The sequence below is a fragment of the Drosophila navojoa genome, chromosome 4 (genome assembly GCF_054131105.1).
Source record: "Drosophila navojoa isolate 15081-1374.11 chromosome 4, UAZ_NAV_1.0, whole genome shotgun sequence".
NCBI lineage: Eukaryota > Metazoa > Arthropoda > Insecta > Diptera > Drosophilidae > Drosophila > Drosophila navojoa.
The window spans coordinates 22,898,369-22,916,112 of record NC_142892.1 but is presented as its reverse complement, the minus strand read 5'-3'; the positions used below and the strand labels follow the sequence as shown (position 1 = coordinate 22,916,112).

The following is a 17,744-nucleotide window of genomic DNA, read 5'->3' as shown; positions in this document are numbered from 1 at the left end:
GAGGAGTTTCTTCTGTTGGCTGACTGACATTAGAGTTTATGGGCGACTCAGGTCTCTGTATATGCATTGGTTTGGATAGCTGACTAAATGAGAAAAGAATACAGAAGTGAAATGTGAGTTGAATAAAACATTTAACACAGAATATTGTGTCCAGCACCTGATGTTAGTTAAATTGATCTTTCTGGGAGCATCTGTCCGACTCTGCTTGCGCTGCTCTATAGATGGAGCTATGGTCTGCGCTGCTTTCGAATGACCTAAGCGCGTACTTGTTGAGCCATAAGCTACGGGGCTTAAATAAAATTCTTTAATATCTGTGGAACGGAATGATGCACCGATGATGATGAATTGAGTCTTACCGGCAGTCTCCATGCTCTCAAGCTCATCAAGCAAATCGTCCTCATTAAAAATTCCCAAACTGTTGTCCGATGATTGTGACTCGTCATTGGACTCATCTGTGTTTCCTGAACCTGATGAATTTTCAGAGTCGGAGTCATCAGTAAATTCAACATCAGAATAGATGCAGCCACCTATATTAATTATAGTTTTTGAGGCCCTATTATCATCATCATCATCATCTTTGCTTTCGTTTGTCTCCACGTTTTTTGTAACCATTTCATTTTCATGAACTTCATCATATTTTCTGGCTGTATTATCGTGTGAAAAAACATCCAGACAAGCGGGCTCACCACCCAGACTATCACAGCTTTGAACATTGTCAACTGTTGACTCTACCTCATTCGCAACATTTATTCCCCACTCAGATGCAAACATTCCCATATCGTATGAGGCTTCTGTTATCGGATTAGCACACAGTTCTGGTTCGGGATCATATTTAGGTTTCTGCTCAGAGCCAATTAATTCAAGTTCATTGAAGTCGGACGGTGCCACAGCCATTGGGCTTATTGTGACCTCTAAGCAATACGGTGACAATATTGGCATATCCACTGAGAGTGGCAAAGCATCAGCTGATGGCACTGGGAAATCCTGTGATGCTAATGAGTTTGGATCATCCACTGAATTTCCCATTGCCGAGTCTCCCAAAACGGCTGGTACGTTGGAGACGTGATCTTCATGAGTGCCAATGCTTTGAATTTCTTTTATATCCGAGCTAGGAGATTCACGCTTCGGGCTATTTGTGCCAGCTGAGTGCTGCAAAAGAATTATTTAATAACCATAAATTGCATTTATGTTGTATATATTGTAGTCACAAATATATAGCATATATTTTATTTTGATTGACGTTTTAATCGCTTACATACATTCGAGTCATTATTTTTATCATCATCATCATCCTTGCATAGTCTTTGCCTTTTGGCTTGTGCATTTTCATCATCCATCGACTGTCGTTTTTTTTTGCTTCCATTATCCATAACTTTAATTATTAATGATAGAAAAGCACCGGAGAAGTAGAATTATTTATTGCAAGACTCAGAAAATTAGAACCTGTCAAATGATGTACATATATCGATTCTAGTACATGTTACAATTGCCAAATGCTTTTTAAAGTCACAGTTACAATAGTATTATGTGACTCACATTAGGGTTCCCCTTCATGTTAATAAATCACAGAGTGATTCTATCCTGACCCCATTGGAAAATTCTAATGCTTGGTATAGTCGCTTATTAAAAACGAATTTATTTTTTCTTCATCCGAATTTAAAACCGAGTCATTCTCGTCCATAGTCCATAGATGTTAAACAGTGTAAAGCTATACTTTGTATAAGTTTATATTTTTGTTTTGTTTTTCATATAGTAAATACAAGGTTATCAGATGTGTTGTCATATAAATGTAGCAATTTTATGCAGATGATATAAGAAATAATACATATTTTACAGTAAATAATGACAAAGTATTTCGTTAAAGTATTCAGTAAATCACTTAATTACTCGTTACTTCTTATACTTAGTGGCGAACGCTTAACTCATTAATATTTCTTAATTATTAATTTATAATTATTTTATTTAGTTACCAGTTGTATAGAGTTGTGAACGCAATAAATATAAATAAAAATACTTTTATTGTCTACATTGTACAGAAATAAAAATAAATTAAAGCGATTGACTGCATTGGAATGTGACAGCGGATTGTGATACGTGGAATTCGAGGCAATGGATATCATGTGTAGCTACTTGTAGAGCACAAAGCCAGCTGGACCTCGTCCGTTGGACAGCTTGAATGCTGCATTAAAACGCATCGGCGGGTTGTAATCAGCATATACAAATGTCAAAACTCAAGGGCTTTCATTAGACGCCAACAATTAGAGAAAAAGGCACATTATTCGCAGCCACAATAAAAGCAGACCAAGTCGCGAGCAAATCACTTGAAATTCAATGCAGCGTATAAATAAATCACATCGCGTCTGTTTGGATGGGAGCGAGTTTATGCAACTGCAAAATAATCCATTGTAAAGTGTCGAAAAAGTGCAATTGAAATGCAAATCAATGCAAATCGATACTTGAATCATCATCAATAGCAGCAAAGATAAGTGATTCATGCGCCGCACCCGACAGCCCGCACCCCGCACGCCGCTCGACGTTCGTCGCACGCGAGCCACATTCAAATGCAAATACGAATGCAAAATTTTGCATGAGAACTCGATTTTGGGCGGGTCTTGCAGGAGCTGCGGCCGGCGGCAAGGGCCTCCCGCTGATGTGCTAACAATCAAATCAAAATAAAACTGCACCGCACAACAATAAAAATTGCAGCCCAAAACAAAAACACAGCTAACAATGAGATACACGCAGGGGCACAAAGGTGAATGTGTTGGCAGATTTCTGCACTTCCGGTTAGCTGTTGCTAATTTGATTAGAGAGTTAGACGCCGGCTTCCGAAAGGGCAGCCATGCAGGCCTGTGAGCATTTGTTGGCGTCGATTTCGTTTCGGACTGCAAACTTATGCAAATGTTGCTCTGTGATTTATGTACAGGAGTCTGTGGTGGGTCTGGCAAGTCTGTTCCTTGGGGACAAGGAGAGTCTGTAAATTGAATCTAGGAATTCGTAGTACTTAATCGTTTCACACGCGTTGCGCTTTTGCACATCCGTCGGTGTTTTCTTATTCAAATTCAAACTCAATCATATCCTGTCATAAGGCTCGATCCTCCTTTGTCTGCTCATCACGAGTTTTTTGTGCTTTTGCTTAACCCCTTTGAGCCGTTTGCCCTCGCATCCTGAACTTATCCCAGACATTGTCATGCTAATTGCCGGGCATGAGAAGTCTGACATTCAAGTCTGAGAACTTTTCGGCAGCCAGGTAGGCTCGTCGATGATCGAGTTGAATTTATTCAGGATGTGTCTTCATTCAGTATGTTTCTACATTTCATTACGTGAGGTTCTTAAAATGGTTTGTAATTGTGACCCGCACTTGTGTGAAATGATGTTAAATAATGTATTCAGCTCGAGCTCGACGCTAAGTAATTCTTCATAAAGAGCAAAAGGCAATAAAAATAAAAAACCAATACTCCAGTATATCGTGTTTTCGTGGCTTTCGGGGAAATGTCGTATCCACGCATCGGCAGCCCTATAAAGAGCAAGCATTAGCACGGCCTCTGACGCAATTTAACACCAATTACAATATCCGTTACATCTAATTATTGTAAGCGCGCCCAGAAGCAAGCCACTTGTCAGGGACCAAATTAAAGAAAAACATCCACAAGGAAACCACAAAAGACAAACCAAAGACAGGTCGTTGTCCGTCCGTCCCACTGGTGGTTGGGCGCAGATTGGTCGCCATTTGTGGTTGCCAGGACATTAACAATGGCAACTACCCAGCAAGACCAACAAGAACAACGCCAACGCCAACAAGGACCACGACAACGACACGAAGAACAAGTCCAAATGGCGCTCATAAAACAACAGAGCAGAGCCCGGAAAAGCCATGAAATATGACGAAGATGGAACCTGAACCAGGGGGCACCGGAGTTGCCGCCTGCACCGCAGCTGGGCAGTTGGTTATTTGGGTGGCTGTGCAGCTATCTGAGTGTGAGTGTGAGTGTGGAGGAACATTTCTTAATTTCCAACAATTTACGCTGAAAGCTTTCAGCGCTCAAATGACGCACAGTGCCGAGCGCTCGTCCTTTGACAGTGTCCAGGCTAGGGCGACGATGATCTAACACCATTATTTCGCTGCCAAACGACAGGCAGTTGTTAATGGGGCTTACCACTTAAGCGCGACGGCGTAAAATAAACACGCAGAGTCCTGCCCCACCCACCCGGTCGTCACGGATGTCCTGGCAAATTAATTAACATAGCGCGCGCTCTCGCCTGCCTGCAGCGCTCCTTCGGCATTGCTTGGGGTTCTTCGCGTTTTCTTATTTTCTAGTCCTTCGGCGGTTTTTTCTGGCCCTGTTTAATTGCGTGCTACTTCATTCTGTGTGCAAGGAAGTCGGCCAGCGGCAGTTTAACAATTAGAAAACGTTTAAAGCTCGCCCAACTTTGAGCTGCGTAGTGGGTTTCCTTGGTTCCGTTGATTACCGGCCAGGGCCCACAAGCTCCGGCTGGAGACATTGTGCATACGCGGCACGTCCCTGCATCCGTTTGACACCTTTGTGACCCGTGGACAGGAAATGAGCTGCCCCGTACGTGACTAGCTTCACCAAACTACGTCTTTGAAAATATTCGTCGGTCTGATTCTCGGCTGCGAAATTTCAGCGGCATTTTCTAAGCTTTTGTAGGATGTTGGTTGCAGGGGACTACTGAGGGTTCAGCGCCAGCAAACGAGTTATCCACGCAAAGACTTCCGAATTTAAGGTGTGCCAACCCACTGTGCCAATTGTCTTTTGCGCCTCTGCTTAAAATTCCGAATTTGTGCACTCGCTCAATTTCCTTGAGTCTATAAAGTAATTACCCCCAAACAACTGAAAGATTCGGCATAAATTTGCTGACGTGGCGGCCTGGCAGCCAAGCAGCCAGCCAGACGACCAGGTCCCGCCGGTATAATTAGTGGCCCATTGATGCTGCTACGTGACAAGCAGAGCGCCTTGTGGCAAGGACAAACCTTGAGAATCGGCCAAGCGTCGGCCTTCCATAATTGCAATTAAAATGTACGCCAGGATGCTCGCGCGCGAAGAGCAAACACTTTGGGGCAACAAGCAAAGGTGAGTAACAGAAAAATTGTACAAATTAAAATATAATTAGAGATAAACAAGCCAAAACAAGCGGCTAAAGGAGCTGGCAATTAGTGGCAGAGCTCGCATAGACGTTAGCGCCGCCTGTCGGCCAGCAGCGTTTGTGCACGCACTTTCCACTGGAATTGTGCGACTGGAAGTGAGCGTACCCTGCAGGCACAGACCACCCCTACCGCTGAACCACCGCGAGGGCTGGCGTGTGTGTGCGAGCGAGTAGACAACAAACGCTCAGCGAGCAGGAGCATGTGAGACAGGAGGTCTCAGTCGTTGTCTCTGTCGCAGCGCTGCCGACGCTGCGGCGTGGCGGCGTTCCTGCGACTCTGCTACCTGGCGACTAACGAGCCAGTAATTTTGTGAGGCAGCTAATGCTGCCTCAAAGACCTACGCCGAACTGCTGCGTCATCTTCTTGCGCGTCGTCTTGGCTACTTTAAGCCAACCTCGTCATCGTCTTTCATATTAAGTATACGCCGCATCGCAGTGTGCCTTGCTCATGTGAGCATAGGGGAGGGCTGGGCAGGCCAGGGTAGATATATATTTGGACTGGCAGCAAGCGGAGGCCTCGGTTTATGAGGGTCGTTTTTTTCCTTTTTCTCTTGGCTGAGGCCACACCTTCCGCAGGGGTGATTGAAACTGAAATTTCAGTCGACGCCGCTTTTACTTTTGTTTGCTTGGATTTTCGATGGCAAAAAACAGCATTTTTTACTTGTATATAAATAAAAATCTACATTGGGTGGGAAGCGAAATCTGCTTTATGAAATGTCAAAACTTCAAAGCAAGTTTTAAGTTAAATGCAAGAAAATGAGAAAATATACACTTGAGTGCGTATGAAGAAAAATGTTCGACTCTGCTGCCAGCACCGCGTACTTCTTCCTCTTTCGCCCATCCTCATTCTGCTGTTTGTTTTGCGCCAGTTTTTCATTGTCCATTGCACGTCGTTAGAGCTTGTTGTTGTTGTTGTTGTTTTAGACGTTTTTCTCCTTGTTGTTTGCTGTTTGAGCTGTTGTTGATAGCCTTTATTAGTTGTTGGGCCCAAGCTTAGGCGCTTTACATTTTCTTTTGCACTTCCGGTTCGGCCCAAAAGCAAAAAGTAGATGCGAGATTTGAAGAGCGGATTTGCATTGAGGTCTTGCAGGCTTCTACAAAGAGTTTGCTATATGGAAGTATTTGACTAACAGAAATAAGCATGGGGATCTCTGTAGATCGTGGATAAATTTAAAAATTAAATTTAATTAAATTTAAAAATTTATATTATCTTATTTTTGATATGTATTATATTTGTTATACTAAATTTCTTGACTATAATTAACATTATAAATCTTTTTTTTTTAAATATATATTATGCACATTATTTGTTTTATACATTTTTGAACTTTATTGATTGATAGTTGTTAAGGTATTTATCATTATATTTATAATTTGCAATTAGTTTTTTAAACTATATTTATTTAAATCATTGTATACTTTTGTTTTCTATTCATTTTCCATTTCATTCTTAATTTTTATTAATTTTATTTTTAAATTTCTATTTACGGTATTCGTGCGTCGGCTTTTCACAAACAAAGTGCCGATTAATTTCTGTTTCTTGTTTCTTCTCTTCTCTTTTTCTTTTGGTATACATTTTTTTTTTACGAGATTTTATTAAAAATTGTATATTAAATCAATTGCGTGCAGCTTTTGGTTGGGGTGTCGAATGTGCTCATGCATAAAGTGGGTGGCCGAGGAAGGGCCCCACATTAAATGGTATAAATCATATTATGGTCATGGGAATCGGAACATTTAGTAGGTTGCTTTGCACAAAGATATCTCAAGTAATAAAGGCTAAAACAATTAAAACAGCGGCAATTGAGCTATTATATTGTTTACAAGAAAGCAATTAATTGCCCCATTAAGCTGTCAATATTTTGTCATTTATGTCAAGCTTTTGCGGCAACAAAATAATATCCTTAGTGTTATACCATTCATTGTTATACCATTCAGTAAACGGAAAATATTCTATTGGTTGGCGCTTGATTCATCTCTTTTAGCGACCATTATTAAGCCTATTCGTTTCTGTGTTAATATGTCTCCAAAAGCTATCGTACTCGCCAGGACGGGGGAGTAGAGGCTTGTCATTCCTATACTGGCCAATTCACAGAACGAACGCTCTCTAGCTGCCGCTGACATGCTTCCTGGACGTAAAGAGATTTGATCAAGATGATCAAATATATACTTTTCTTAGAAATGAACTGTTCATGCTTTAGCTGACTGTACAATTAGTTGGGTAATGGTATTCGACTCTAAACGCCATTTGAATAGGTTTTGCTGGCTTCAGAATTATGGCAGCTTACAAAATGTATTATTTACAGTAACTGAATAGATGTTATTTTATTTTATTCTTCTCTACTATCGATCCGTCAGTTTTCTCGGGTTTCTTTCAATATCTATAAAATGTTGCAGTTGAAGTTCAGTTACAGCTGAGAATGCATGTCTACGGGATGGTCATCCTGATGCCGACAAGCCAGTACATTCACAATGATGTACGGGGGCTGAGGTAAACCTGCTCCGCTGATTAATTTCAGCTTTTTGTCTAATGAACTTGCCCGCAAGAATTTAATAAACATCGCTCTGAAACTTTATTGGCCACAAAAAAAAGAAAGAAATTACTGACGTCTGCTCCGCCAAAAAAAAAAATGAAACTGTATAAATAACCGAATAGAACATACCGTGCCATACATTTTAGATGATCACCAGCTTTTGAATATGAAGACAACTAAGAATAATATATATATAATAATATATAATAATATTACAAATAATATATACATATGTATAATATATTAATACTATATATTTTTAAAATATATATTTTGATTGCTTACATTAAGGATCTCTCAACGAATAAAAATAGAAATGAAAATTTAAATTAAAAATGCCTTTAAGGAACTTTGTTTGTCTTCATCATACCCTCCTAGCACCATGATGGCTGTAGGGTATAAAGTAAGCAAGCAAAGGAAAAATCATCTCTGGTAAGTTGTAAAAATTGTCTTTTAATGCCTCGAAAATCCAGCAGATTGCCACGTAGTGCTAATAAAATAAAGTTATGCCCAGGCATAAAAAATCTACACAAAATTGTGAGAAATAGTGTGCGGTGCGTTTTTATTCGAATTTTCATCCTCTTTTTCGAAAGAAAAAAAAATGGCGTAGAAAATTGTGCGCGCGCACAAGTTGGCCCGAGCTGGGGCGCTAAACGCATCATTAATCAAATGTCCGGCGCCTAAGCACCGTTATTCATCATTGCCCCGGGATAAGGCGGGCCCAAGCATCTCAAACGACGCCATATTTGTTGACTCTGTGAATATTTTCGTGGAAAGAAGTTGTGAATTTCAATTATGGACAGAGCATACGAAACTATATACAACATTATGTTTTCAGCAAAGGTCTGTGGGAAACGGCTTGGGAGACTGCAATTTGCAATAATTGAAATCGACAACTATGTTAGTAATTAATTTAATACTTTGCATTTTATGCACATACAAGATACATATGTTAAAAATCAAATACAATTAAACACAAAACTTTTATCACATACGTCCAAACGTTGTCAGCAAGGTAGCTGATTTATTGTATCTCATTTAATATACGGTGCTACCCCACAATTTCTCTCAAGAAATGTCCAAGGAGCCACGCGTTTATCTTTAGCAATAGGCTAAAGTCCGAAAGAAATACGAATTTCAGCCACCCTAATGGTCCATATCAATTTGGCTCAAACACATCCTGTGGTTGATGGCTTTTTCTTCTTTTTCTTTTCTTGGACTATTTTATCCTTACTTTTTGCTTTTTTTTTTGCCCACTTTTAATGTACTAGACGACATTTGGGAGAAGGCAACTTGCTTTTGTGGCCAGTCGCAATATTTTTAACATCATAAATCAGGCTTATATTTCAGTAAATCATCAAACATGCGACAACTTTTAAGGGGCCTCTGCTTGCGCTACGCCAATGCCAACTGCTAATGCTGCTAATGGAAATTGTACATTAGAGATTGCCGCCTGTCGACGGTAGTTGATGGTTTCGATGTTTTGTTTTTAAAATGTTTTTTTTTTTTTTTTTTTTTTTAGTTTGGTTATCACAACAGCATCAAATGTTGCTTGAACACCCCTTCAAGTGTCAGTTACATATTGTCGAGACAACAGAATGCTTCGCTCTTCATGCAACAGAAACACGAGTCCCAAAAAAATGAATGAAAATAAAAAATCCACGTAAAAAGGTTTCGAGAATGAAAAAAAAAGAAAATGTTTCAGACCGAAATTTGCATACGCAGCAACCGATGAGGCAGCAGCTGAACAGGATGCGGTCTGGATGCGGAAGCGGACCAGGATGCGGTCCTTTTGCTATTCACTGTTGTTGTTTCTGTGGCTGTCGTAGTTTTTGTCTGTGCAGGAAGTGTGTGCAGATTGGAAATATTGTTGAAACTCTGTAAAAACAACGTCAAAGAAATAGCTACAAAATACCGCTAAACTCTGCCAGTCATTTGACAGCTGTCCAGCAAAAAAAAATGTGAGTATGAAAAAAAGAGTTCGATTTTCCAGAAGCAGCCAACCTCCCCTTAATTTTTTTTTTCCTAAATTAAATAGAAATCATATGCAAATTTAAATTGAGTTTTCGATTAACCCTAAAGAGCCAGCCGCTCCCAGCGAACACACCAAAATCATATTTAGTTACACGTAGCCAGGGAATTGGCTCTCACTCTCATTCGGTTTTCGATTTCACGTCACGTCGACGTGTTTAAGTACGCATCATTTGCTGTTTGTTGTAATTTAATTGGTTTGCCTTTCGACAGGTAACTTGCACCAGTCGCAGCCTCAACCTCAGCCTCAGCCTCAGTCAGAGTCTCAGTCTCAGCATCTGCCTAGCCTCTGGCTCTGCTGTCAATGAGGCAACTAATTTATGCTGCAGCCAAAGGGTTGAAGACTCTTTATTCCTTTGCTCGGCTGCACGTGCATCCTTCTCGAGGAGTTGCTTTATTAATTATTATTCTAATTAATAGCAAGGAGCAGACGATGTGACGCTTAATAAAAAATATAAAAACCAGAACTCTATCCTGTTATCCTGCCAGCTTGCCAGCCTGCCAGCCTGCCAGCCTGCCAATTTGCATATGAGTGACACAACAGGACATTTGCTTCCTGTCACGCAGCCTGCAAGCCTGCAAGCCTGACAAAGGCCAAGGCGTCGATGAGACTGGAGTCAAAGCACGTTTTCTGAGAGTGGCTGCCTCGAGGAGCAGCCGGCCTCATGCATTATGCAAGTGAGGCGAAAGACGCGTGAGAAACTCCCAGGATGCTAATTGTCAGGGTCGATCTACGTGCGCAGCTGCCTCGTGCATGATAGACAAACAGTTTATATATCTAATCTATTAGCTGATTACTAATAGAGCCGCTCAACAGGTTTCCACAACAGCTCATCAAATCATTAATGCTATTTGCAATACCCAAAACGCCCCGTCAATTTGCCAAATACCCATTGATAGCTTCGAACCCTCGCGCTCAACCCTCGTGTATTGCTGTTTGCCAATCGCTTATCGATCGCTTGCAGTTTTGCAAATTGACTGAGTCAAATGTCAAAGCAATTAAGTCACAAAATCGAATCCCACTTTTGAGGGTCGCCATCCCCTCGGCAACTTTCTAAATGTGTGTTTTGTCTTTTTTGTGTGCGATTCTCTTTTGTGTCATTTGCATTGTCATGTTTGCTAATTCCCCTTGTTGTGTGTTGCCTTTTTGCGCCTATTTTCGCAATTTCACTTTCACCACAAGCCGCTTTCTTTTGTTAGCGGCCATCGGGGTAGGACTTGGCTCAAAGTGTGCCAAATTTACGGGCATGCTAATTATGAAGTGCTTATGACAGCATTCAGAGTCGGATTACGTCTTGTTTGCGTTATACTCAATTAATCAACATCCCGATGAAAGGGAAGGTGTGAAAGAGAAAAGTATTGTAAATGTATCTTGTATACTTAAAGCCTAAGTTTTATTTTTATTTACGAGCTTTATTTGCATTTTTGACTGCCATTCTGCGATTGGTTAAGGGCTTATATGATCTGCACTTTTTAAAGTAATTTTATTATGCTTTATAAATAATATGAGGAAAAGGAACATGTGCAAGATAAAGGTTCTGATATTTAAACATGTCTCAAAATTATTTACAAACTCCATGTTAATTTAAGATTTTAATTCTGAAATTGCTTAGAGACTTTGATGATCTAAGAGTATTAGTATAAGTATTAGTATTGTATTAGAATATTCAATTAATAAAGCTGAGCAATATATAGATGTAAAAGGAAAACGAATTGATATTCGTTATTGTTATGATAAGTATTTACAAACCACAATTTTCTCAAAATATCTTATATAAATAAATTTATAATATATAAGTAATATAAACAACAAATTAAAAGAAATGTGGATATGTTTTCATACATACATTTGTGTATTTGCAAGCCAAAAGGTTTGATGGTCTGACAATAAACGGTAAATATTAAATATATTACCAAGCAGTGAAGGTCAAACAAATTAAGACCACGCTAATTGAGCCATTACATAGTTTAAAACAACGCAATCAAATGGGCCATTAAGTTGTCAATATTTTGACATTCGTGTTAGGCTTTCGCTGCAATAAAAGTAAATTCCTCCGTGCATTGCCATACAGTCTGGGAAAAGGCTTCTCTTGTTTCGCGTCCTATCCTTAAGACTTAAGACACCAGCAATGGCGAAGACGGCTGTATCTCGGTTTGCTACGATTATTAGACTTATTCGATTCTGTGTTAAGATCTGTGGCACCGATGTCTCCAACCCTAACTATCGTATGTGGGCCTGGACTTATCTCATCACTGTCACCATATTCGCATACTTTGGGTTCACCGGATACACAGTGTATAGGGCTGTGCAGGAGAGGGATTTCACGACCATTTTGCTTGCGATTGCCACGGTTGGTTCGGGCGCTCAGGGCCTGGTAAAGCTGGTGTGCTGCGTGGGTAATGCTACGTTAGTACGAAATATACAACTCACCTACGAGTCCATGTACAGGGAGTACGAGGACAGAAGTCGCGTATACTCCAAGTATCTGCACCAGCGCATCAATAACTTCTATTACCTTGTGCTGGGCTTCGTCTTTCTCTACACGACTACGGTCATCATAATGATCTGCTTTCCCCTGTTCGAGCTCGTCGTCTACAACAAGAAAGCCATGATCTTGCACTTCCTGATACCAGGCATCGATCACAAATCCGACACTGGATATGTGATTATGTTTGGCATCCACTCCACGTTCTTGTTCTTGGGCGCATTTGGCAACTTTGGCGGCGACATGTATCTATTTTTATTCATTATCAATATACCGCTGCTGAAGGACATATTCAAAGAGAAGTTCAACGAGCTCAACGAGCTGGTCGTGCAGCCAGACAAGTATAAGGAGATGCATGCAAAGCTCTGGGATCTGCTGGACTGGCATCAGAAGTACGCGACGTGAGTCTTCAACAGAGAATCTCCAAGCAGTCTCCCCGTATTTCGTTTTATTGTAGAATACTGCGAGGAACAAAGAAAATATACACGGCTGTCATGTTTGTCGAGCTCATATCAACTTGCTTCGGCATTCTGTGCACTATCTCCTGCATCTTCATGAAAAACTGGCCCACAGCGCCATTCTACTTACTATATTGCTTCATAGTGCTCTACACCTTTTGCGGTCTGGGCACCATTGTAGAAACCACGGTAAGCGCATTGATTGACTAATATTCCTTCTATGATGCATTTCTTCATAGAATGAACAATTCACAAATGAAATTTACTCGAACTGCTTGTGGTACGAGCTGCCGGTGAGGGAGCAGAAGCTCGTCATTCTCATGCTGGCCAAGTCCCAGGACGAACGCTCCCTAACTGCGGCGGACATGCTCCCACTGTCGATGACAACTGCTCTACAATTGACCAAGGCCATCTACAGCTTCAGCATGATGATGATTACATACTTGGACTACGAGATATAAAAGAGAGATTGTCAGTCGTTGATGAGCGAGAAAGTCGCTCTTAATACATTATTCCTCTGCAGGGCCTCTCCCACTTTAAATATTATGTTATATTTAGTAGAAATGATTATCTTTTGTAGCACTTTGTGCATTTGTCTGGTGAATAAAATCGTACTACACTTGGATGTACATCCATATATAGTAGTTCAATAAATAATATTTAACTTGGTAAGCATGCGCACACGAATTGGTCATAGTTATTCCAAACGACTTTGTGGCAGTCTGGCACCACCATAATTTTATTAGTCAATATAATCGATAATGATTCAGATTTCTCGACAGATAATATATAAATAGTCATATCTACATCGACAGCTATGCTATGATATATCATTGCCTCATAATGAGATAATCTTCACTACAAATCGTTGATCTCCAGCCCAAACACGGATATCATCACAAAAATAGTTATTAAAGAAGGGTATATACCAGTCACTTAACACAATTTTCTTTATATTGGAAATCTTCTTGTGATGCAAATTATTGTTGTAATTATACTCAATTTGAACGTAGGCAACAGTCTACGAGTAAACAATGCTGCAATAACATTTATGTTATTTAGTATTTGTCTGCTTACATTGTTGTCTCAAAGCTACAATGAAATTCTTATGAATTCAGGACAAAACAATTTCCTTTATGCCGTTTTCTTGCTTCTTTGCCCCGTCCAGGAGCATCGGCAGATAGGGGCGGCGGCTAAGCGAAATTGGTTTTTAAAAATATTTCACATTTCAATTTTTCGCTTGCAGCCTGCTAGGCCTTGGCGGCTACCTTCTCGCAAGTTATGGGTGCGCATTATAATAAAAGCCACGACCGCTGCTCCTGCCACTGCTCCTGCCACTGCTCCTGCTACTGCCCCTGCCACTGGGTGGGGGCTCCTGAGAGGGCCAACCGCTTTGGCTTTTACTGTCTGCACAAATAACAATCAAAATTTTCGTGGCGTTGCCTGGGCAGCCGCTCCATAATCTTGGAGCGGAGGATAAGCGCGGCTCGTGGCCTGGAAATTGCCATTGCGGTTGCCACTGCCTACAGTCCTGCAGAAATTACAGGTGCCTAATGCAAATTTGTGTGCGGCATATTTTGTGGCTGGTGTTTGAAAATTCAAATAAAAATAATTCCGAGTTTTTGTGCCACGTTTGCAGAAATCAATTTTTTGTTGTAGCTAAGCACATCGTCGTCGCACAGCTCAGCGCTGCGCCGTCTGATGTTGATTCGATTTGACTCACAGTCGCAGAGCTTGGTCTTCCAGCTGATTTTCATCATTCAGGCTGAAAACAGATTTGCCTCCAATCAACGTGCACTTAATTTCGTTTATTTGATTGGATTTGTGTTTACATGGCTGCCTAGGCAGACATTCATATAGCCATAGACACAGACACAGACACAGACACAGATAGATATACAGACACAGATAGATATACAGACACAGCCACAGCCAAAGGCTGAAGCTCAGATTTAAATTCGTTTGAGTTTTTTTGGCCGCTGCGGCAAATTAGAAAATCAAATCAGTTGCCCACTTGAGCCGCCTCGTTGGTGCAACAAAATTTTTGAATATTGAAAAATTTATAGAAATATTTGCAAAATGTCTCGCACCCTCAGCTACCCTCAAACCTCAAAGTTGAGACTTGCCAAAAATAACCAACAAAAAAATGTGTATATATAAAAAAAAAAAAAACATGGCCACGGAAGTTGTGCGCACATTTTTTTCAACCATTTTTCCAATGATGGATTTTCGAAATTTTAATGGTTGCTCGCTGCTCGGGTGAGCAGGCGCTGAAGAGCCAAGGCAGCCAAGTCCCACAACTCAGTTGGCAGTACGCAGTTCGCAGTTCTCTAGTGAGCTCGCAGTCGAAGTCAAAACCCCCGGCGCCTTCACGAACGTCTGGCATTGTCAGAGGGTGTGCCCACGCCCCTGCCAGAGCCAGAGCCCGTACTTCTGCCCGTCAGCTTGAAAGCCTGCCAGCCTGCCTGTGGGTGGTGAGTTTTTTTCTCGTATTCTCTTTTTTTGGCTTGCTGTATTTTTTGCTGCGTTCGTTTTTTCATTTCCTTTGTTTGGTGGCCATTGAGGGTAACGTTATAGCTGTGGGTGTAAACTTAAGGGATGGAATCGATATTTGTTTTCTATAACAAGCATCAGCCACCCAACAGACGCCGGCCTAATCTAATGCGCCTCGTGCGCGTCTCAGGGGCACATGACACAGCTCGCTGGCTCCGAGGCCTGCTGATGTTTACCGTTGTAGCTGCCACCACCACCCCTACCTCTACCTCCACCACCACCAACCTGTCAACCTAAACGCCCACCCGCCCTCGGCCATCGACGAGGTCGCTCCGCTTCGGTCCTAATCAATATGATAATTTTTAATGGCTTCCGAACGCGTTTGTTTATCGGCAACATTGCTGATTTAGCCATATTTGATTTTGCGCGCCCAGCGCAAATTTAATTTTAATGCCGTCTTCGACGCCTCAGCAACCAAACGGAAATTTAATTTCCAAGCAACTTTTGACGGCAAACTGCTCTCGCTCGGCTCTCCTTCACTCCAGCTTCACTTCAGAGAGCTCCACTTAATGCCGCCCATATGCGGCAGCGTTACTCTGGCCCGGCTCGCGGTGCCTCTTCATCTCTGTTCACTCTCTCTGCTGCTCAATCTCTCTCTCTCTCTCTTTTGTAGCGTCCTTTGTCTTCGGTCTCTGGCCCGATATTTAAATGCTAATTGCTTTTTAATGCGGTAATTTTGGCTGCTCGGCTGCTGTTCGAGGCGAGCTTATTGCGGATTAATTTTACAAGCTAATTTCTTATGTAAATGCCGCATTGCATGTTGTTTTTCCACAGGGCTCGCCGCTCGGCGGGGGGCGCAGCCTCCGGCGTTGGGGTTAGGGCCGTGCCTCGACAGGTAGAAATGGTAATTCGGAGGCGTTAGCTGTAATTAGAAGGTAATTTAAGTTATAATAAATATTTCAGTTGCAACTTAAGCTGCGTCTCGCAAGCGCGGGCCGTCTTGCCGCCTGGAATCTTCCCTAATGATATGCATGGGGGCGTGTGCTACGCCTCAAGATAAAGGCACAAATCGTTGGCCATTGATAACGAAAATGCCCGATTTGTTGCTAAGCACTTAGGCATGGGTATTATTGATCTAAGATAGTCCGCTTTGGGGCAGTTAGAGATTATAATCTTGGTTTAAGATCAGATTGCCCAACCAATCAACGTCTAGGAGACTTGCGGCTTATATTATTATTTCACCAAATGTAGAACTAATTTGTTTAGTTATTTAAATGAAATTTTAAAAACTAATAATTGTAATCAAACATGTATGAAACTGACTTTTAGCACTGCAAATAAATACAAAGTTCATATAAAATAAGAATTAAAAATGACTATAGCTTATGCAAATAATATAAAATATGTGCATATATATCCAACTTGATATTCTTGCTAAAAGCACAGCTAGAATCAGCTATTGCCACCGTTTTACTATCGCTTTCATCACATTGATTCAATGAAATTTTATACGTTTGCCAAAGCAAATATGTAAAGAGACAAAAAAGTCCTCGCTGATTATAAAAGTGAAATCGTATCCATGCTAATTTTATACCATCATTCAAAACAAAAACTGAAAACGAGCTGACAGGCCGAACTATGGGACAATCCCCCAAATGTGGACAAAGACAGACACAGACGCAAACCGACAGATGCACGGCATATTAATCTCAAACAAACAGATATCGTCGAGCCATTTCCTATCACACAATCACACACACACGCGCACACATAGACAATACTCGATAAAAAAAAGAAATCTCGCTTTAAAATCCTTTTTTTTTTTTGATGATTTGCCTCTGGCTCGTTTAATGCTAAATTATATCCGTATGCAAATAAGTTTTTTTCCCTTGATTTTTTCATTAAATCATGACGATTTGACAGAAAATGCTGAAAAAACAAGCGACGGAAAAAACAACGTCGAGAGAACTGATTGCCGTGGTCTCGATACGGGCACTGTGCAAAGAAAGGGTTGTCTAGCCTTTGTGCCCGAGGTCACAGAGCGTACGGCTCAGTAAAAGGGCAAAGAACGAAGGACGAAGGGCAAAGGGCGCAGGGACGGGGATGCAGGGATAGTCCATTTAAAGCGACCTGAGACACTTTTAGTTTGTTTGTTTGTTTTTGCCTGTTCGCTGTCAGTCGCTGTCGACTGGAGGCAATATCTGAAGGAAAGAAGCAGCAGAGAATGTGGATGGATGTGGATACAGCGTCAACTGAATTTGCTATAATACTAAAGACTAAATTAGAGGTAGATTATAAATAAAGTGAATACATAAAAATGTCAACTCTAGGCAACTATTGATCTATTATTGATGTCTCTCATCTTAAATCTTCTCACTCTGTTTCCCAATTGATAGCTAGCTCTCTTACCATTCGTCCGTTTTTCGACTTAGGCCCAGTTCCAATAAATATTGATCTTCCAATCAACTGAAAGCAACCCCTAAATCAATAATACAATACACAATCTGGGCACAGCAGCGCCGCCTGGCGTTGAGCGGCAGCCGAGCCAATTCCTGTCAAACTGTGAAAAGAGTGCGCCT

General features: G+C 41.1%; 2 protein-coding genes across 2 annotated transcripts; one reads left to right on the top strand and one right to left on the bottom strand.

Moving 5' to 3' along the window:
- Positions 1-47: 47 nt before the first annotated feature.
- Positions 48-5,526, bottom strand: LOC108650319 (uncharacterized). The gene is made up of 3 exons (XM_089259228.1): positions 5,509-5,526; positions 357-1,149; positions 48-55 (listed from the first exon to the last, which is right to left on the bottom strand). Exons 1-3 carry the CDS (start codon positions 5,524-5,526, stop codon positions 48-50), a joined length of 819 nt encoding a protein of 272 aa, XP_089115354.1.
- Positions 5,527-11,620: 6,094 nt separating this feature from the next.
- On the top strand, positions 11,621-13,235 carry Or67d (Odorant receptor 67d). The gene is made up of 3 exons (XM_018102630.3): positions 11,621-12,615; positions 12,672-12,861; positions 12,912-13,235. Exons 1-3 carry the CDS (start codon positions 11,858-11,860, stop codon positions 13,131-13,133), a joined length of 1,170 nt encoding a protein of 389 aa, XP_017958119.1. The 5' UTR covers positions 11,621-11,857; the 3' UTR covers positions 13,134-13,235.
- The last annotated feature ends 4,509 nt before the right edge of the window (positions 13,236-17,744 follow it).

Bases quoted from the DNA above. Each gene is read 5' to 3' on its own strand.
- Or67d (XM_018102630.3), top strand. From the start codon at position 11,858: ATGGCGAAGACGGCTGTATCTCGGTTTGCTACGATTATTAGACTTATT. The intron at 12,616-12,671 runs GTGAGTCTTCAA...GTTTTATTGTAG, and splicing joins TGGCATCAGAAGTACGCGAC to AATACTGCGAGGAACAAAGA. The intron at 12,862-12,911 runs GTAAGCGCATTG...ATTTCTTCATAG, and splicing joins GCACCATTGTAGAAACCACG to AATGAACAATTCACAAATGA.